Here is a 22,185-nt window from a genome sequence, read left to right as displayed (position 1 = left end):
TGAACAGAACAGCAGGCCGGATGTCACTTCTATGAGGAGAAAAAAACAGAACATAATGTTAAAAGCTGAAATAAAAGCAAATAATACAAAATTGGAGAGTTATAGGAAGATGTAGTTCGGTGAAGGAAAGTGGTCATTGTGTCCTCCAGCAGCCTAAGCCTATAGCAGCATAACTATAGAGGTAGCTCAGGGTAACATGAGCCACTCTAACTAGAAGCTTTATCAAGTTTTACGCCTAGTCTTAAAAGTAGACGGGGTGTCTGCCTCATGGACCAAAACTGGGTGTTGGTTCCACAAGAGAGGAGCCTGATAGCTAAAGGATCTGCCTCCCATTCTACTTTTAGAGACTCTAGGAACCACCAGTAGACCTTTTCTTTTTTATATATATATTTTTTTTCAATTTTAATACAAGATGTGAATAAACAAATAAAAAGCAGTACAAACAACAAACATGTTGACTGCCAGACCATGAGAAATAAAAAGAGGACAAGGTAGTAAAGAAACCCAAGTTGGTGACCTGACTTTGAGGAACATCAAATGGATGTTGTTTTAGATAATATACTGTTTTTTTCTGGAGTAACGTCACAGGAATATGATCTAGAAAACCACAGAATCAATCAATGTGAGCTTCTGTGCTTTCTGTGTCTCTGCTCTGTCTTCTCTAAGCCCCAGTGGGCCGAGGCAGATGAGCGTTCACACTGAGCCTGGTTCTGGTTCTGCTGGAGGTTCTCCTCCCTGTTAAAGGGGAGTTTTCCTCTCCACTGTCGCTTCATGCATGCTCAGTATGAGGGATTGCTGCAAAGCCATCAACAATGCAGACGACTGTCCACTGTGGCTCTACGCTCTTTCAGGAGGAGTGAATGCTGCTTGGAGAGACTTGATGCAACCTGCTGGGTTTCCTTAGAGAGGAAACTTTCTCACCAACCTGGAGGATCTGATGGAGTCTGACTTTGGAAAGAGACTTGATATGATCATGTTTCATGAATTGGTGCTATATAAATAAAATTGAATTCAATTGAATGATTGCAGAACAGAATAAGGTCGAGTAGGGCAAAACCAAAATAGGTGAGAAACATACCCCTCAGCCGATTGGCATCTGAAACAGACCGGGTATATTCAAGGAAATATTCAAGGTTTAGCTTAACCTTAGAGTAATGGAGCCGGTGCATAACTTTGGTCTGATTCAGCCTGTGCTGGATATTAACAGAGCAGGAGTGGATCCGGGACTTTGCTTCTCCTCAGAGCTCTTCGTAAACCTCTTTCTCTCCGAATCTTTTCACATTACAATCTGAAACTTTAGTGTGTTTTATTGGGATTTAATGTGGTAGATCATCTCAAAGTGTCGCATAATCTAAGAGGAAACTGTTGCGTAGTTTTCAACATTCTATTTTCAAAACTGAAATTGTGGTGTAGCGTTCTATTGAGTCCCCTTCATTGTGATACTGGTAAATGAAAGCCATGCAGATTTTTTCCTGCGTGTATCTCAGTCTAAATTCAGCCTATCTGTAAAGGCCTCACTCCTAAATCCACATCCTCCGTGACCGTTAGGTTCACATACGTGCACGTCCGCCTGACGGAGCAACTACGTTATTTTAATTAATGAGAACGGTTCCACATTCTCCGTGACTTCTCTAAACGTCACCGTCAGCGGACCCGCTATCCGTCGTTCACCGTCAAAATAAGCAACAACTCTATTTTCTGCTCCGTTCCGGTCCGTCGGGCTCCAGCCAGAGGGAAATAGCTCACTAATATCTACTGAAATCCCTATAAAATAATTGTTTGGTATGGCTTGAAATGTTTATTAACACAAGCTAAAACACAATTAAATTATTTTGCTGGCCAATGTCCCGTACTCATACTTGATGGAGGTAAAAAATACGCCGAGTCGATGTATAATCAGCAACAGAGAAGTTTTAGGACGCTGGATGAATGAAAATTTAGTTTTGTCCCCCTTTTTCCGGCTCCTTTATTTCCCCTTTTTTATGGCGTGAACTCGTACCTCTCGCACATGCTCTCCTCGAACTCCAAGGAACGGAGAGCAGAGCAGGATGGAGCAGGACTCACGGAGACGTTCTGGAACGAAGGATGTGGAATCTGGGGGTCAGACGACCGTTTCAGAACACAACAGAAAAGAGTATTATCGCTAGCTAGTAGGGCTGCACAATATGTCACAATATCTTTGTTTTCAATATTCATATCACAAAGGACTGTTCTGCAGTGCAATACTTGTTGGATATTATATTTTAGGAGTCCTGAACTTGCATTGTACTTTTAGCCAGTTGGACAGGGTCTCAGCAGAAGATGCTCACACAAGTATATTGCAACTGATATAACATTTATTATTATTATTATTATTATTATTATTATTATTATTATTATTATTATTGGCATGGCAAAGTTTACTTAGATCCCGTGTAGCCCTACTACCAAGACTTGGACGTCCATCTAAACAGACAAGGCCATGCAAGAAGAGCATTATTCAGGGAGGCTCATGGTGGCTATGGAGGAGCTGCAGAGATCCACAGCTTAGTTTCGCTCTCCACACGCTCCAAATCTGGCTTGTATGACGGAGCAGAAAGAGAAAGCAAGCCATAAAAGTTGAATGTTTGCTGCAAGTAATTTAGGAACCAAAGCAAATATGTAGAGGAAGGCGCTCTGGTCAGATGAGAGATGGAGGCTGGTGAGAGGAGATGGGTGGAGCTAAATACAGACGAGAAGAAAATAAATACTGATGCAAATGGGAAGTACAAAGACCACACCTTTTAGAGTTTGTTTTTTTGTTTGCAAAAAACACTGAGAACCATGTATCCTTTTGACCTGACAGTTATCTAGTTCTTGGGTTTTATCGACATGTAAAAAACTGTCAAAGGACTGTAAATTAAAAGCAAAGTCAACTTTGCTCTAATTGACTTAATTTCCCCGCTTTTTCTTTGCAGAGCGAAGAGAACGAGGAGCTGAGGAAGGCTCACGACAAACGGCGTGAACGTCTGTGCTCGATCCAGACCAACTACAAGACCATCCGCGATCAGATGAAGGAGATGGAGAAATCACACGGCTTGTGCGTACACCGTTTACCTCGCCGTCCGTAGCGTGTCGTCACCCAGAGGGGACAGAAACATTAACTCAGCCAGGCAATCCAAAACTGGATTGTCTTCTGGTTCCACCCAGATCGTTTAAAACACATAACTCGCCTTACCTCGTGTTGAAAGCCCCCTGAAACCCTTCACAAACTGTCTTAGGGCTCCGCTTCTCTCCACATGTTGTCTGACAAGACCTGAGTGCTGGATTTAGGAAAGGAGGAGGAATTCTTCCTTTTGCCTTTGAAAAGCTCAGAGGTTTTAAAGCCAGTCAATTTGGTACGTTTTGTGCCGAGCGTATGTGTGCTTCTGCGTCTCTTCTCCCTCAGCGTTCATTAAGATGTGAGAGCCAGAGGCTGAAGGTGTCTGGTCCTGGGGGTGCAAGGTGTTTGGGAAGGCCTGTGGAGGGCGGGGGTGGGAGCAGAGAGGGCCATTTCCTGCTTCTACCTGTTATCTTCAGCAGGAACCGCGGGGTTTTCTTACACAAAAGTGGAAAATCTAAAATGTCATTAACATACGGTTCCGTTTTCTCTCTCCTCTCCCTGTCTTTTATCACGTTTTCCTCTTCTTTTTTTTTTTTCCCCCCCGCCACCCGTCGTCACTGAGACCGCTTTAAAGTGTAGGTAAAGATGCGTGTATTCGGTGGCCACGGGGGAGCCAAGTGTGAACTTTGTCAGCTGTTTTCTCTCCGGGTTAATTAAAGAAAACAGCAGTGCAACGCGAGCCCGTGTGAAAGTGCAGCGAGCGAGAGAGCGCGCCCGTTCAGCCCTGGGCTCGACTCGGCTCACGGCGGCTCACTGCGGCTCGTAGCGTGAGTCTGAGACTGACTTAGCGGGTCATCAGAGAAATGTTTAAGAGTTTACTTTCATCAGTGTAATAAGCGATGTGAAAATAAAACATCCGTGTTCCCTCTGCGTTTTCTTCACATGTATGGAAGGCCGTGCGCTTAAATCTGCTGTCAGCGTGTCTGTGTTTCAGAAATGCTTTGACACGATATTGATATATTAGGCAGCTTTGCCCTTTTCACTCGGAGCCTTCCGTGGCAGCAGCCACTCACTCAGCGTTATGATCTTGGCATTCATTTGGCATTAAGCCACATTCTTAAACAGCCATTAAACCCACTGGGGTTATGCTAGCCTGAATGAGAGACAATAGAAGATGATTTAAAAACTCCCATTAGTGTGAGGAAATCAGGGCCCTAACAAGTCAGTGGGGATCAGCACACAGTCTCATTGCATTTTCAGCTTGTTAGGGATCCTCTTGTAGCCTTCCTGCTGTGTAGCAAAGACGCACAAGAGTGGATTTTGTTCCCCTTTTTTGTGTGCAGGAAAACTGTATCTCTGTCAGTTTTTGTGTCGACTGTTGCTGCAGCTTGTGGTAAGGTTTCTGTTTGCATCCTTTTTCAGGGCTCTAGTCCAAACAGCTGCACTCCTCACTCTCAGGCAGCCCTGATACGCCGACTTTGTGAGAACCAACCGTTGATACAGTGATAAATATTCAAGCCTGATACCGATGCTTAGAAGAATATATGATGGCATTTTATTTTCTACCCTGTTTAGTTTTGTTTTACCATCTGATGGAGTCACCTTTTACTGGACTTGTGATCTCACAAATTGACTGCTTTTTGTGCTTCTCTGTTCCTTTTTTATTTGTTGGGCATTTTCTGAATTTTATTTTAGCTTTCCTGAAGTTTTGATGTTTCACCTGGAAGTTTTGCTTTTTCAAACCTCCCATTTTCTGCGGACTTTCTCTAAATTTGGATCAGTTTGAGCTTCTGTTCTTTCTGTGTCTCTGCTCTGTCTTCTCTAAGCCCCAGTGGGTGGAGGCAGATGAGCGTTCACACTGAGCCTGGTTCTGGTTCTGCTGGAGGTTCTCCTCCCTGTTAAAGGGGAGTTTTCCTCTCCACTGTCGCTTCATGCATGCTCAGTATGAGGGATTGCTGCAAAGCCATCAACAATGCAGACGACTGTCCACTGTGGCTCTACGCTCTTTCAGGAGGAGTGAATGCTGCTTGGAGAGAAAGAGAGAAATTATTTCAAAAACTTGCTTTTATGTCAACATTTGATCTGAGAGTTCACCTGAATTCAAAGTGCAACTAAACACAACACTGCTGACTGCAGCACGCTGTGTCACGGCAGCACTCTGCTGCTCCCCCTCCCCTCTCGTACATGGCTCAGCTGCGCCAGCCAATCAGCACGCAGGCTCAGCCTGGCCCGCCCACTCAGCTCTCACACAAACTGCTGAGAGAGACCGCAGCAGCGAAAAAACATGAACAGGGGAAGTAGCACCGTTTGGCTTTATTTTAATACCGTAAATGAAATCAAGCTGTATGTTTTGTAAAATGCCGGTTCGGTTCAGTGGAAACACAACAAATTTATCTAAGCACGTGAAAAAACATGAAAACATCGAGCCACAGAAACGGAGAGAGGAGACGAAACTTCTCTCACTGCCCCGACAGACCCACAGACGTCTCTGACTGAGGTGTTTCAGTCCTCCATGGAACATCCAGGTAGATCAGTGTTCATCTTCAGCAGCAGTTTATGTTAACTTTCAAAGTAGATATTATCTATCATATGTTACTGGAGCCCACACATAACATGTAATTAAGACCTTGAAAGAACCCAGTACATATATTAAAAAGTGTTATTTAAGATAAGATAACATTAGCTAATCTTTTTTTTATCCCACGATGGGGAAATTTATAGGATTAAAGCAACAGGCAGGTGCACACAACACAGACAAAATTACATAAGGATTGAAATATATAAGAGGTGGATTAGCGAAAAAACACTGAACATAACATTATTGTTATTATTATTATTATTATTTAATTGTAATAATAAAATAAAAACCACAAAACCCAAAAGGTCAACAGTTTCATGATACATCAAGCTTAGGGACTGGCTAATATACAGCAGGTCAAAAAAGGCCATATTTTGGCTGCAGTGCTTGCTGTTCTCTTATGAAGAAAAGATCAACTAGTGCACTAAATTCAATAGATGGGTTGAAAATATCCAGTATAAAATAAGTGCTACAAATGTTACAACACTTTTGTTCATATGGCAGCAGAACATTAAAATAAAAGTGCTCTTTACACTACTTTTGAATTCATTCTTGGAGTTTGCGCATACAATGCGATTAATCATGATTAATCGGGCAAATTATGCGATTAATCGCGATTAAAAATTTGAATCGTTGCCCAGCCCTAAAAAAAATATAACAAAATGTTTGCTGCTAGTGGTATTACGCAATGAGCTAAGAACAGGCTTCAATTCACATGTGTAACTTCAAACTAACTTAAATAAAAGCAAATGAGTAAATTAAAGTGCCTGGAATTATGGTTACAATATTTTGACAATACATTTTCCTAAACATATATTGTAATAGAATAAAATTCAGATTTTTCCAAGAACTTAAATATTAAAAAACAGTAAATTTGAACTAATTAATTTATCGTCCAGCCCTAGTTTACATTGTTTGAGCTGAAAGTCTGTCCTGCTGGCGCCGTGCTTCCCGTCAGTCGTCCAGCTCCTTAAGCTCTGCAGACACTCTGTTAACTCTGGACTCATTGGCACTATTAAACCTGGGCAGGTATGTGTTTTTTGAAAATCTATGAACCTGGCTGATCTGGGCTGGGCGGTAAGTCAACAGCATGAGTAATCACTGGTAATCACGGAAACATATAGTTGGCAATCAAAAGTGATACCACACATCCATGTGCTTATCGACATGCAGGGAACGAGTGGCCAGACCCTCTAAAACCGAACCTGCCATTTACTATTACTGTACCGCCGTATTTCCCCAAAATAACACGAAGAAGAGAGAAAAATCAAGTTCTTATTTATATTAGAGAGGGGAGTTTTTTAAAATCAGACTGGGGATGATGGGGGTGAGCAAATAAAATTAAAGGTTATTAAAGCATCCGTACACCGATCAAAGTTGCGGCCATAAACAGATTCCCCCTGTTTCAGAGCAATTAGCCGCAGCAGCGTGGAAAAGTTCTTTCTATCGCCTCCTGCTTAATAATGGAAACTGGGAGGCCATGTGGGAACGAGCTCCCGGGCCAGAGAAAGATAGCTCTCTCCTGGCTCCATATTCAACAGCTTTTAGGCGCACTGTAAACAAATTACGGTTTATTCAAATTCACCATTAGCAAGGAACGCTTCACACACATTCCCTAATAACGGCGGCTGATACATTACACGCGGAGAAGTCACGCAGAAGGCATTAAAACAGAGCTGTGGATACATTATCATTGACTTTCACCACAGCAGGTGGTCCTAATACTTTTAAAGATCTGTTTACTGTGTGCCTGCTATAAAAGCCATTTCATTCTCAGCTGATAAGGTACACGGAGAATCCCCCATTCCCCATCAACGGGCTGCTCTGGAAATGTGTTTCTAATGAGGCTGTTCACATGAAATCTACACAAGATGCCCACTCCTATAATTAAATCCAAACAGGTACATAGTTTATGTGTAAAAAAAGAGGAACGACAAAGGCATTAAGCGTTGAACACACCTACTAACCTTCGATCATTACAGCTTGAAGACCTCTTCTGCGTTGCTAAGGCGTGATTCTTTCACACAAGCTGCCATCAGACCTTGAAGGTTGTCCGGGTCTTTTTCTTCGGTTCCTTCCATAGATTTTCTGTTGGATTCCAGTTTGGTCTTTTATTTGTCTCTGAGATCAGCCGAGGATTCATCTGTCAGTCATGAGAGGTCTGCCAGTAACAGATGCAGAAAAACTTCCCCGCATCATGATGTTCTCACCTTTAAACTTTAATGTTGCTATGCTGTTTTTGGGTCGATGCCCATACCACTACCCCCCCCCCCCCCCCCCCCCTTCCCCACCAAGCTGTGTGGAGCGACATCTGTTAGCAGCATTAGCAGTATTCTAGTATTTCATTTACATGTCAGAATGTTCTGCAGGAAACAAGCATTAGTGCGCTTTTTCTTCAGGTCTTGGGCAGCGAGAAAGCGTACGGGCTGTATTATTATTATTATTATTATTATTATTATTATTAAATAGAAATCCTCGGTCTTTATGAAAGTGCCATTATTTATTGGTTCTTGGGCATCTTCAGATTATTATTTTGACTCCTCATCCAGAAATCTATTGAGAAACACTTGGCTTTGGCTAGGGCTGGGCGATAATTCAGTAACGATAGATGTGTGGTGTGATAGAAAAAAAAAAGGTCAATAAAAAGTTCAGTAGAATAACACTTTTCCTTCTAGTCGTGTATATCACAGTCATTACATCCTTCCAACCAATCACAACGCAGACCCAGGAACGCCGTCACCAAGCTCCGCCCCCTTGTTCAGAGAGCACGCGTTCTTTTTTCCTTTTTAAAAACTTGCAGTTTTAGTAAAAAGTTGGTTGAATAAAAGGTTGAGTTTGAATTCAGTGTTTGTGTGTTTAGCTTCTAAAAATAGGTTGCTAAGCAACAGTATAAAATGGCCAGAGCTGCACTTAAAATATATGTTTTGAATTTGTTGATAATTATCGATATTGATCAAAATCATTTCTTTTTTATCGATATGCATTTTTTCCTATATCATCTTGCCTAAGCTGTGGCCGGTTTCTAGTGAAATTTAATATTTTTACTCTGGGATTGTGGCCTCAGCAGAGTTCAGTGGAACATTTAGAAGTTAAGGAATAGTTCTGTAACCGGATCCATCAGCGCGTCTTTCAACGGGAAGGTTCTAAAGTCCTGAAATGCATTGACAGGAAGCATTGATCGCTGTTTAAATGCTTATAGATTTCAGTTATTTTCGACTCTTCTAACCCTGCCTCTTGTCTTCAATTATGGATTTATTTGTTTTTCTTTAACTGTGTCAGTGGATCACTTGTGTTTTTACTGACATGTACGTCAATGTCGTCGGCCGCTCCACGGTTCTCCAACTTTCAACTCTGAAAAAGCAGCGCAAACGCAACATAATCACACTTTTACACTGCTGAGTCTGCGGCAGTCGCAGTATTAAATGAAAACATTTGCCTTTCCACTGCAGCCTCTGACTCCCAGGCACCAGGGTTTAACTGGTATTAGCGCATCGTGAGGGCGTCCTCATCGCCAATAATGACCGCAGGAGAAGGAGCTTTGTGACCCTCGCAATCCATTTCCACACCTCTATCACATTGATTGAGCATAAATGGGAGACTGTCGTTTGTGTCTGAGATGGAGAGGAACGTCTTCTCATCTGCTTCTTTTGCAATTTGGGGATTTCTCACTAAATCCTGTTTTCAGTTTGTAAGTGAAAGCCTAATTGGAATTGAATATGTTGCGCTTAGGCTGATTGATGAGTTGGATGCGTGCGTGGTTGCAGTTGGAGCTGTGTGTGTGTGTATGTGGGGTAGAAAGGGGGAATTCAGCAGAGGCAGCAGCCACTGAGCACAAAGTGTCATTAAGTATTCATAAGTAAGGTGTAGACATTCGAATGACCTCGTTTGTGAGTGTGTTTTTGCCACTATTTACATTTGCATAGTGCACAGGGAATGCTCCACTGCCCTGCCACACGGGCAGTGCCCTGAGCTTTAAACGAACACGCAGAAAATGTGTACATGAAGTGTCAAAGTCAAGGCTGCTCATTTGAATACCGCTAAATATGGCAGAATAACAAAAACAGAGGGAGCCTCATTACCCCCATGTGGGTTGCCAAAGGCAGCAAGGTGATGTACAGTACCAGCGATTTTTTTTCCCTTGTTATAGGTTTGCGTTCCACGTGTGTGCGCAAGTGGAGCTGTTTGTTCAGTTCTTATCTCAGCAGTTGTTTGTCTCTGGTTTTTCATGCATCCTCTTACATACTCTGTGTGTGTGTGTTTATGCAGGTCAGGTGGAAGGAGACAGCGCCCAGAGCCATGGCAGCTTCGTCAGGAGAACAGTGACGCTGTGTGGAACGAGCTGGCCTACTTGAAAAACCTCAACAGAAAGCTCACCACTGAAAAGCAAGTGACCTGCATTTAAAAATCGGCTGCCTGAAAAACCGCAGTACTGGGATGCGGTGCAGGGTCCCAAAATTGGATAAAACATTTGTTGCAATCGTTCTCATGCGTTATCAGTTGTCCTTTGTAGTGTCAAGTCATGCATCCCGTCCGTAACATCAGCACTAGGCAGCAGGAACAAAATCCTGATTTTTAGACTAAATTTTGGAGCTGGATCTCCAGAAGTCTGACTTGCAGTACATACTGTATACATTTTTTTAACTTTTTACCATTCTGTCAAGTTGCAGGGACAAACTTCAATTTGTTTTCTGGGAATTTATATGATAGAACAACAAGTGCCAATGTGAAACTGTGAAGGGGGAGGAAAAAGTTGGATAGTTTTAGAAAAGTTTTAGAAAAGTTTGTGAAATTTCAAAAAAAGCGTTGCAGGTCTTTTGTGTCTCCAGCTTATTCAGACTAGATGGACAGCGTCTGTCTGCATGATTGTTTGAGTTTTGCACAGATTTGAACTTTATGAATATGCTTTGATCTTCCTCTGGTGGTTGCTGCAAGACCTCAGGCTCAAGTCTTTGGCAGCAATTTGTTTTTTTTCACGATTGCCCTGAATTTTTCACCTTTTTTGCACAATTAACTCGTGGAATTCTTGTCCTTGCTGAAAAAAGAAACATCCTCACAGTACGATCCTGCTACCACCATGTTACATCGTGGGGATACTGAGTCTGGGTTGAAATGCAGTGTTAGTGTAGCTAGTTTACTGTGTCCCCCTACGTCAATGGTTCGTCCCTGGTCCTCAGGGACAACTAGGCATGTTTTATGGTTGTATCTGGTCCGGTACACCTCATCCAGATGATTGCGTAACCTCCTCACTTTGCCATAGTGCTGCAGATTAATTTAAAGCTACAGTTGGTAATCCTGTTCAGAAGCACTTTTTGTTATACTGGGTAAAATCGTCCTTCCATCTTGAAAGTAGTAAATACAGGAAAAGGAGTTAGATCTCTGAGAGCTGCAGGCCGGTAAAAACTCACTGCCGTTCGGTCCGAATGGCAGGGATTGGTCAGAGTTTTGTTCCTGATCTCACCTTCCTCTGTCCCTCTAGTTCTGGAGGATCTCCTTTTCTATTGGTTCTCCCACACGCCATCATTCTGACGCGTTCACATAACACCAGTGTTCGTGCTTGTTCCTTGTTAGTCTCCGCTTGCTAGCTGCTCATGCGCACTTCTAGTGTTTATGTATCCGGTTAGCTTAGCGGTTAGCATAGGGGTTAGCTTCGTTGTTAGCCGTTCGTTGTAGCTCCGCTGCTCTCACCGTGGAACGTTGAACATGGTCTTATTTGGGGCTTTCAAAGCAATAGGGCTGAATACAACAGCATGTTCATCTTTTTAGATTTTTTGTTTGTAAACAAGAAACTGAAATCCATGTTTCTGAACATTATAAACTACTTTGTGTTGGTCTGACATAAAGTTCCAATAAATACATGGACGTTGAGGTCGTACTATGACGTGGTGTAGATACTTCAAGGAACTTTATAATCTCACACTCACTGGCTGTGTAAATTCACAGTTTATTGTGTAAATTCACAGTTTATGTATGGACAGAATCTGTCGTTGTCTCTGGTGCTTTTTCTTTGTTTCGGGAGATTCTGTTTTATTCTGCCTTTACTCGTGTTTGTATCTTCACTCCGTCAGTAGACGTTTTTAGCCGTTGTGTTTTTGATCCAGAGACGAATCTCTAACTGTATCTCAGACACGGCCCTCTCCGGTGCTCCAAAAAGCTTCGCCTAAAGCTACCGTCTACTTCTCTCTTCTCCTTTTCACCTTCACCTCGCCTCGCTTCTTCCCGACCATCTTGTGTCTTTGTACCCTCCTCTTCCCCTCTTTCTTCTCGTCTTCCCAGTTGCCTCCCCCTGGCCCTCTGTGATGCTGCAGTCGGTTGAGGCCAGAACTCTGTTACTTGCCCCCCCCTCTTCCTCCTCCTCCTCCTCCTCCTCTGCTCACCCCACTGCCCTGTCCTCCTAATCCCAGCTGAGCTCATTATGATCTAGCCCGGCTGCCTCTCTCCAAGCCTGAGCTGTCCGAGCTAATTACAAGGCTAGCAGCCCTAGTGCCGCCAATGCTGCCTGTTAAGGGATGTCCATCCGCCTTCCTGCTTGGCCACGACTTGAACTGAGCAGAGCTGAGCTTTACACGCTCTGAGGGTGGGGTGCATATGGGTGAATAGACCACTATAGACCTGCAGGGTCCTTGGATCTGACCTGCAGAGAAATTGTCAAGGGGCCGGGGAGCGTCTGGCCTCTTTCCTAGCCGTGAAGCAGGGAAGTCCGTTGGGGTTAGTGTTGATTCCCTTTATGTGCCTCTGCCCAGCTCCACCTCATTTCCCCTATTCCTGGCCCGGGGACCTCTCCTTACCCGGGTGGCTGGTGCAAAGTAAACTTAGCTGAAATCTTTAAACTTGTGCTTTGGAAAACTCGTCATCCCAGGGCTTGTCTTTTCACACACATACAAACGCAGCTCAGAGTATTCCCAGAGTCTTTCCATCTCTTTTCTTCGCTGACATTTTTATCTGCTGTAACACTTAGCAGGAAGGTTGTGGGATATCCAAAAATCATTGTCCAACTAAACGTATTGGCCTGCTCCACACGATTAACCTTTTTATTTTTTTGTAAGTGAGATCCATGAGTCCAAACAGTGACTTTAAATATAGTGCAGAAAAAGCCAATAGTAGCTTACAGAAAACTCGCACTTCAAGCACTTAAGGCTTGTTTTTCCATCGACTGTTCTGCAATAATTGCTTGTGAAGGTTATGCTGGACAAATGTTAATGGCTAATGAAAGATTCAGGCCGTTTAATCAGCAGTGGCTTTCTTTTAGGAGTCTCTCTTTAAACTCTCATTTTTGTTCCTCATCATCACGTTATGATCCACAGATGTGTCCTTTCACCTTCTGCATAAACTGCACTTGTGAAGCGCTGATAGGATGCACAGACGACCCACCATGAATATAGCTCTGATAAATCCGGCTTCCCGCTGTGTTAAGAGAAAGTTGTCAAACTGAGACCCCCCAACCAGTTTACCTCTAAACCTGAAGTAAATACTGAGGAAGGTGAAACAGATCTGCGTTTTCTGATTTCATGGTTGATATGAACACCCCCCCCCCCCCGCAGCTTAATTTAACGACATAAAGCTGCCGTAGAGAAGGTAACATGCTTTTTGACTCATGTTGATGCCATATTTATATTCATATGAACGATCCAGGGCCTACAACAACTCTACAGTGATATTGGTCTTACTGATCTTCACGCTATCCTGGTAAAATGGCGTCATGCTTTATAGTACTTTTTCACACCACAGATAAAAAGATAAAGACGTGCTATTATTTTGGGTTTCAAGCATAAACTCAAACTGTCCTATTTCCTGTGTGCATGGCTTAAACCCCTTTTATTCCCTGGCTCTTAGTTTTAGTTGCACAAAAAATGTATTGTGCAAAGTTGTGATGTTTATTTTTACGTTTAAGTTATATTATCTGGTTATATTTAATTATTTCTATCTTTTTATTATAGTTTATATTTTCAGATTTTGTTTCTGTTGCTTTTAAAGTGTCTAGCGCTTTGGTCATTTGTTGTTTTAAATCTATAAAGATTAACTTTGACTGGACAACAGTGTTTTCTCTGTGGGAGTCTCTTAATAAGCCTAAGAACGCGACACGAATCAAGAATTCATGTTGCTAAAATTTAGACTTTAGTTTCAGCAGCTAATTTCTATTAACAGGTTGACCTAACATTTGATTAAGGATGTGTACCAAATTCGGTACCGACCGAATCGTGTCAGTACTACAGAGTACCGATTCACGTAAAATCGGTACTCTAGCGAGACATGCATCTGGCTGTTGTCAGGTTAGTGCTATGCTGCTGCAGCTGCTGTTTTAACTTTATGCTACACCGCATTCTTTCTGCAGTCTTACGAATCATTGTGGTTGTAGGTTTTTGAATACCTCCCAAGGTGGATAGGTGGATCAGATTTAACCCACCAATCAGTGTTGGGACCTTTGAGTTGATTGTAAGGCATAAGAAACACACATAGTTCATAGGTTGAAAGCATGATCTGCAATGGTCTTTTATTAGTTGACTATGTCAACAAAAAGGCAACTTGAGGACTGTTTACTTTAATTCTTCAAAATAACAGTTTCAAACATTGTCAGGGATGGCTAACCAGTTCTGCATCAAGAGCCAGAATAAAATCCAGATGATAGCAAATTTCTGCACAACAAAATGTCCACACGTTTTTTATTTACTCAGATGCCTTATAATATGAACCTAAGTTTTACACATTTTCATACCAAATTTTCTTATTCTTTAACTGATAACTTTTAAATAAAAATAGCTGAAGCCCCGACATGTCCTCAGAGACACAAAGAGCTTTGTTCCCTTTCTCAACTTGAAGCCATGACACGGCACCCACCAACCCTCCGGACCTCCAGTCGTAGATCTGTGTCAAACTGCAATAAAAAGGACTGCAGATGTCTGTAAAATGGCTGGATAAACATTTCATACGCAGGCAAACGATCATATTTTTTTACATTAAAAAAAAATAAAAAAATAACACAATAAACTTTTGTCAAACGAGAGTCTTGGCAGGTCAGCAAAGTCGGTCCTAGCCTTACAGTAAAGAGAAAAGAGCTGCTTGGGACTTTTTAGTCCATTGCTGGTTTATTCTTTGGGAGATCCCAAGGTTACCTTTCGTGACCAAAGACATTCAATTTGTGATGATGAGTTACTGTTCAGGTGTAATTCCCACAACTAGCTTTGAGAAACAAATTAAATGTTGTGCCACTTCACCGACAAGTCCAAACGGCAACACAAAATAAAATTGTTGAGAACAATAAAAGATTTATCTTTATATAGTCATAAATTACCCTTATTTGCCACGTTAGAAAAATCAAATAGCTACTGCTTGAATATTTCTTCCTTTTGCCCGCAACTTTAGAGAGTAAAAGCAAAAAAGCCAAAACAAAAAGTAGGATAATACCTGCAGTGAGTGTTTTTCTTGTGTGGCACTTATGGGCAGAGTGGGTGAGAAAAGTTGCAGGGGAATCATTTTATGCGCCTCATTATGCTTCTGTCTCTGGCACTCCATGTCCATGCTTGTTAATTGTTGTTAAAGGTCTGTTGGCGAAAAGAGGCAGGGATTATTTAGACTCCATAAACAGAATAAACACACGCAGCACACCCTCAGACTGAGAAGCTACTCTCAGACGACATCAAAGCGGGGGTTAGATAGCGATTACTGGGGAAAAAGCCTTTGAGATCATTTGCACTGCTCCTCTGCAGAGAGTGACCATTATGGATGTGAACCTCCCCAATAAGCGACGTTGACTCTAATTAAGTTTAATAAAGTTTGCCCTAATGTTCGCCGTATTCCACTATTTCGTTTCTTTTCATCTTGATTTGCTAAGAGGTATTAGAGGTAATGAGAGTCTTTTGCCCCTTTGGACCAGGGATTAGTTGGAGGAGGGACACATTTGTGCACATGCTAAAACACAAACAGAATGATTTATGCATGTTTCTTAATTAGTAAAGTGAGATTTTTTTTCCCCCTTATTAATTATTTTTCAAACAGTTGGCATGTCAAAGAAAAAATAACTTTATTCATAGAAAGTAATTATGATCTAAAGTTCAGTGGGCTTGAAAATTATATTAACAGGCTCAAAACCTAATTTTAAACCATTGTGCCCTGTATTCTCAGATTTAAAGAGCCACTGGCTGATTAAATGGTTAATTTGTGCAAATAAACCTCTATTTTATTGTGTTTAGTAAAGTAAACTGATACATGATTATTAGAGTTTATATTTCAATACTAGACCACAACATGATGCCACTTCGCACCAGTTGTTATGATTCAAATCAATGTTTAATGGTTGAACCTTTTGCTTTTAAGGCTGGTTCACGGGCAAGATTTTAAAATAGTCGGCCGATCTTTATAGCCTGAGAGACACCACAGGTAACAATACAGTGCGTGGTGTCCGGTCAGACGGCAAGCGCAACACGCCACACACAAACAGATTTCACTTGGGATCATTCAGATGTGAGACGGAAACATCTCAAGATCCAACGTGAGTTCAGAGTAAATAAACATGGACGACCAGGAAGAATAATGCCGATAGTTTGGGGACTAAAATATAACCAAAAGAAAAGTCGTTGATTAAAGGAGTGGAGACAGCACAAACATTTGCTGCAATAATACAGGGAGGTAAGTTGAATTTTTTTTTTGTCTAGGTTTCCCTCACCTCGCTGTCTGATTGGCTACACGTCGCCTTCAACAGGCTGCGTGCTCGTTTGTCCTCGGTGAACACCACACACGCTAGGATGTCGGGGTAAGTCAGTCCAACATCCCCGATTTGAGGTTGGAGCGGTCCCGACGTTCTACAGAGCGGACCAGATCAGTGTTGATACATCGCACACATCTGTTAAGATTGTTTTAAGAGACAAGCCGATAGTCATCGCCTCTCGGAAAAAGGAAGATCAGAGCAAATAAGCGTTTAAAAATCCTGCCGTGTGAACCAACCTTTAGAAACAAACCGGCAGCAGTGACCTATGCACCCTAAATGCCCATGAGGGACAGGCCTTGTATCTCTAGCTTAACTTTGAACTAGTGATGGAAATGCCAGTGGTGTTTCCCCTCATATTGCCTCGGACGTCTCTGTTTTTATCAGTATTAAACTCCTGAGGCCGACTTGGTGAAAGCTCAGGGGCTGCAGTGGATGGGTTGGACACCATCATGGATGACGGCGAGCAGTTTGTGCTTTCAGCTCTGATTGGCTGAGAACAGGTAGAGGCGGCATCAAATGACAAGGCGTGGATGGCTGAGGGCTGAAGTTGACTTTCTACACAACATTAAGATATTTATTGAAACATAGAAGCAACAGCAGGAGACAAAGACTACACAGTAATAGTTTCCGGGATTTGTTTTCACCATCATATTGAATATGAAGGGGCTGCACAGTGGTGCATTTGATAGCACTGTTGCCTGGCTTCCTCCCAGTCCTGCAGTCCAAAAAAGTTAGTTATATTCAGTTATTAGGTTAATTACTCTAACATTGTGTGAGTGCTTGGTTGTTTGTGTTGCCTAGCGACCTGTCTAGTGTGTACCTTGCTTCTCGCCCAATGAACGTTGCATAAGTGGGCTTAGAAACTATATTGATTGTGGATTGCAACACATAAAATAAAATGTAACACATTTTTATCACATGTTTATGTCCATGTTTTGTACAGTTCTGTATATACACTGGTTAATGGAGTGATTGGCCTGTGGCTCCACTCTAGGAAGCCCAGGTTGCTTTAATAACAGCCTTCAGCTTATCTGCTTTGTTGATTCTGGTGTTCCATCTTCCTCTTGACTACAGCCCATAATTTCTCTACAGAATTTAGACCAGTGAGTTAGGTGGCCAGTGGTACCAAGATCATTAGATTAAAGCAGGTATTCGTACCTTTGCCATTGCAAACAGGTACCAAGTCCAGCTGAAAAATAACATCAGCATCTTCATAATGCTTTTCAGCAGAGGGAAGCATGAAATGATTTAACATTTCCTGGTAGATGACTGCTGGTATTAGAAATATGTTGTGGGATCTGCACCCCATCACAAATACTCTGATTTCCAAACCTCCTGGTTGTAGCACCATTCCAATTGCAACTATGCCTGTTGTTGAAGCTCACCCAATAAACCCAAGGACACAGTGCTTTGTGGTGCAGAGTCTTGAAAAGAGTCACATTATTGAGACCGGATGTCGGGAGTAGATGCCACAAGGTTTTCTTGGCACTGGACGAAAAAACTTCAGTCTACCCCTGGTGTATTCTATATTAGAAGACCCAGACCTTCACTATATGTGTGGATTCTCTTAGAAACCCACCGGGCCAAGTTGACTTCTGCACATCCCAGATGACAGTTTGACCATACGACCAATCAGGTTTTTAGATCCTGTTAGAAAACTCCTCCAGAGCGTGTTTTCTGTCCAGAGCCTACAAGGTTTCCACTGTTTTAACTAACCGTCAGGTGCTCCAGCAACTACCTGAGGAGAACACGGTCATTCAACCCGCAATGCCACAACTTATCACCTCTGTTGGTCGATCTTTGTATGTTGGCTCCCTACAATCATTTAAATACTTTCTGTGAGCCTCCACGTGTAATAAACTGTTTGTGTCTGACTTTTTTCCGTCAGTCTGTGACACAACACACATAATGGTCACTGTAACTATTTCAGCCAACACATTTCTCAAGTTTGATAAACCGCTGAACCAAAGAAATTTAATTCTAATGTTTTTGTTTTTCGTTTTTAATTGTCTGTGTTGAATCTTAGGAATAGACCATCTCTGGCTTAATTAACTCCCCATCTTTCACAGACAAAGCAATCTTTGCTCCAACTAGGTGTTAGTAAATAAGGCTGCAGTGGTGCTCCATCTCCAAAATGTGATGTAGGGAAACGTGAGGACCCCGCGGCAATGAACTCCATCTGAAATCCAATCTTTTTTCTGTTTGGGAAGCTATACTTATCCTTCAGCAAAGCCGAATGTTTCACACATGAACTTGTGTTCAGCATCAATACTATCAGCATCTGAAAAGGCATAAAAGAGAAACATGAGATGGAACGGGCCCTTTCTACTTACTGCATATTTCAGCTCACTGGTCCCATTAACAGCCTGGACACATAAGGCAGTGCCCGCGTCTCATCGACTTGAGTTCATTTATGGAGGAAAATCTATAAAGAAGCGACACATATCCATCTGCCTCCTCATTTCTCTGGGGAGAGCCATTTGTGTACTTCTTTAAGCTGCAGCCAGAAGATCAGGACTCTGGACTGTGTGGGCTAAAATGTACTTATTACTCCTCTACCCTCTGCAATAGCAGTAACATCTCTGAGGTAATTTTCTGGACATATCCATATAAACAATTTTTTTAAGGAAAATAACTTGACTTAGCTTTTGTTGTCCAAAAGGATCATTACACGTCAATCAAAGGGAAGACCCACCATCTGCAACGAGGTTAGCTTCAGGGAGAATGCCACTAGAATGGTAGGAGTTTGATTCTTGTGTTTTTCTCCGACTCTCTGGAGCAGAGGGGAGGGAAATTAGGTGTGTGTTTCAGGTGTGGGTGTCTCATCGGGCCTGTGTGTATCCTCAAAAGACTACAGTTGGGGTCCTAATAATAACTTGAAAGTGCAAAGACAAGAGCATGGCTCCACATAATTAGCCTTTAGCAGAAATCAAGCTAATTGCACAGAGGTAATTGGGGTACACCTTACTTTTTTTTTTTCCTCCTTGTTAAAACTCACACACGTACACACGTATTCACACCGCACAGCGTACTTTGCTTCCTCACTGTTTCATGTTTCTTGTCACTTTGATTTCCAGATGAGTTAAAAAGCATTTTAATTAGATGATTTCCTCGTCGTTCCATTTTTTCCCTCATAAAGCCAGCATAAAAATGTGTAGAGAAGTTTCCACAGGAAAGGATTCCAAAGTGAAATTTGTGGAGATTTTGGTAGGGATAATAAAGTGTTTCTGCTTTATCTTGGCCTGTAGAGCACCACTTTTTTTACCAAACATAACCTGTTTTCAGTTTAATTTTAAAAACATTCACTAACCTAAGTGATTTCTGTTGTTTTAAAGTCAGTTTTTTAATGTTGACCTCACAACCCTATCATGAACACAGAGGTCAGCTGCATCGCTGTCTGGTCTGGGGCCTGCAATCAATGGCTCAAACGTGTAGAGAGAGGGGTGAGGACAGCGTTTCCCTCCGTCCATGACAGTGCTGGACGATGCTGTCTGGCCGGGGCTCAGAAAACCATAAAAGACCCTCCCATCCCCATCATGGTCTGTTAGCCCTTCTGTCCTCCTGCAAGAGGTTCAGCGGCTTCAAATGCCAAACAACCAGACATCCAGACTGCTAAACGTAATATACAAAGCTAGTCACTTTACATGGAGACTGTGAACTCTGTTGTATTGAGTAACTACACTATTCAATTCAATTCAATTTTATTTATATAGCGCCAATTCATGAAACATGTCATCTCAAGGCACTTTACAAAGTCAAGTTCAATCATATTATACAGATTGGTCAAAAATTTCCTATATAAGGGAACCAGTTGATTGCTTCAAAGTCCCGACAAGCAGCATTCACTCCTCCTGAAAGAGCGTAGAGCCACAGGGACAGTCGTCTGTAATGTTGATGGCTTTGCAGCAATCCCTCATACTGAGCAAGCATGAAGCGACAGTGGGAAGAAAAACTCCCCATTAATGGGAAGGAAAACCTCCACTATTCAAATTCTTACTCATAACTTGCAGATAAAATTTCTTTTTTGGTTTGCTGCTACAGTCAGGACAAATAACAAATCCTTGATAATGTGTCTCTTTTGACTTCTGTTTTTACTTGGAGCCTTGCAACGAAGTTTCAAATGTACGTTGTAAATGTGCAGTTAACTCTAAATAACTCTAAGGCCTTGCAGACACACGTAGCTGGGTATTTTTAAAACCAAATATCGCCCCCACATCAGTTTTAAAGATAATAATGTACACAGGATAGTTTTTTTGTAAAGTTTTCATCCACACAAACCCGTGTAAAATCACCACTGACCGTTGTTTTAAACATGCCAGACACATAAGGGGGCAGTGCACTGCAAAGCTAAACCCTATCAGTCAGTCTTTTAAAAATAAAAGCAATGTTATAACAATATAACAAAAGCTGCACATGTTACGTCAGCACCATGATGCGCCGGACCCTAAAACTACGTCTTGTCATGTACGCTCATCAATGGAGTTTTTAGAAATCTCCACTTTGGCCAACGTTTTCAGAATCATTGGTTTTTAGGATGTAAAACGCTGTTTACTTGTGAATTAAAGGCATTTAATTTCCCAGATATCCCGCTACATGTGGACTAGGCCTAAGTCTAAAAAGAGAATGGACGCAGTTCATACATTTCACTACATCTTTTTACAGTCTGAATTTAAGGATACGACGGTTAACACCAACACTTGCTCACTGTTTATTGTTGGAGAGATTTTTGCGATGTTTGAGAAGTGATTCTGGTTAAGATGGCTAAATGGTTAAACATTAAGCATCTATTAAAGCTAACGTTCTACTGTGTGATCAGAATGAAATGGTGGCCAGAACTCAATAAATTATTTAATTAAGATTTTATTCTTTTCCTCTTTTTTTTTTGGGAACCATAGAGTTTTTTTGTAAGTGAATTAAGGCCTCCGTAAATGGGTCGCGCGTTCTACCTCTGCAACAATGTAGCGCCCCGTTCTTCAGGTTCTTTAGAGAACTGTCTGAGTGAAGGTCTGATAAGAGATTTTATCAGTCGATTTTTAATGCTTATTTCTGGCTGTTCTTCTTTTGGTTCTGCCTACCAGCCACACTCCATTTTAGCCGTGATTTGACAAACAACTTTGTACATTACTGCCGTCTACTGGTAGGAGCGCAGCATTACAACCATTATTAAAAGCAACAGTTCTAACATTTAAGTATGTGTGACCATCACTGGCCTTACCTGAGGCTGAGTTACTCAAAATACAAAATTACTTCATAGTCTTTAACCTTTTTACCATTTCTAAAAACAAAACATTGTATTTTTAATTTAAATTTTTATTTCTCTCTCTAAACAATCCCATCAGAACCACTTTTCACCTAGTCACAAATTTATAATTTGTCACAAATTTATAATTTGTGACTAGGTTAAATTAAAGTAAGTCTAAAGTAAAAAACTATGTTATTTGCTGTGAAATGAAGAAACATTTTTAAATGTTTTTCTCTGCAGAGTCGGCCTAGAAGAGGAACTGGACATGCTGCGGGTTCAGTCTGCTATGGACCGAACCACAGTGAAGGAGCTCCACATGTGTCTGGAAAATGATCATCAAGGTGAAAATCTATTTTGTTTTTATATATATACATAATATCCCAATATTATGTTGAATTATTGTATCATATACTGTTAATTCATTTAAAACATTAACAGTGTGAGTAAAGACAAAAAGTAAGAATTAATGTGTCAAAATGTCACCCCTCATGGTGAAACCGCATGCTTGAAGCTATCTGTTCTCCTCTGGGAAATGTGTAATAATCAAGAGAATTAATAACACTCCCCCCTGTGAAACGAACAGAACAAGTTAATTAAGACTTGAT

General features: G+C 41.6%; 1 protein-coding gene across 1 annotated transcript in view; it reads left to right on the top strand.

The window, feature by feature from the left end:
* cntln (centlein, centrosomal protein) overlaps positions 1–22,185 on the top strand; it is a 152,410-nt gene that overhangs the window by 54,262 nt on the left and 75,963 nt on the right. The window contains exons 11-13 of the mRNA XM_036137579.1: positions 2,937–3,058; positions 9,906–10,022; positions 21,821–21,921. Coding sequence (XP_035993472.1) covers positions 2,937–3,058; positions 9,906–10,022; positions 21,821–21,921 — 340 coding nt within the window. The remainder of the gene's footprint in view (positions 1–2,936; positions 3,059–9,905; positions 10,023–21,820; positions 21,922–22,185) is intronic.

The sequence above is a fragment of the Fundulus heteroclitus genome, chromosome 5 (assembly GCF_011125445.2).
Source record: "Fundulus heteroclitus isolate FHET01 chromosome 5, MU-UCD_Fhet_4.1, whole genome shotgun sequence".
NCBI lineage: Eukaryota > Metazoa > Chordata > Actinopteri > Cyprinodontiformes > Fundulidae > Fundulus > Fundulus heteroclitus.
Note: the sequence above shows the minus strand (reverse complement) of the source record. Positions and strands in the feature narration are given on the sequence as shown.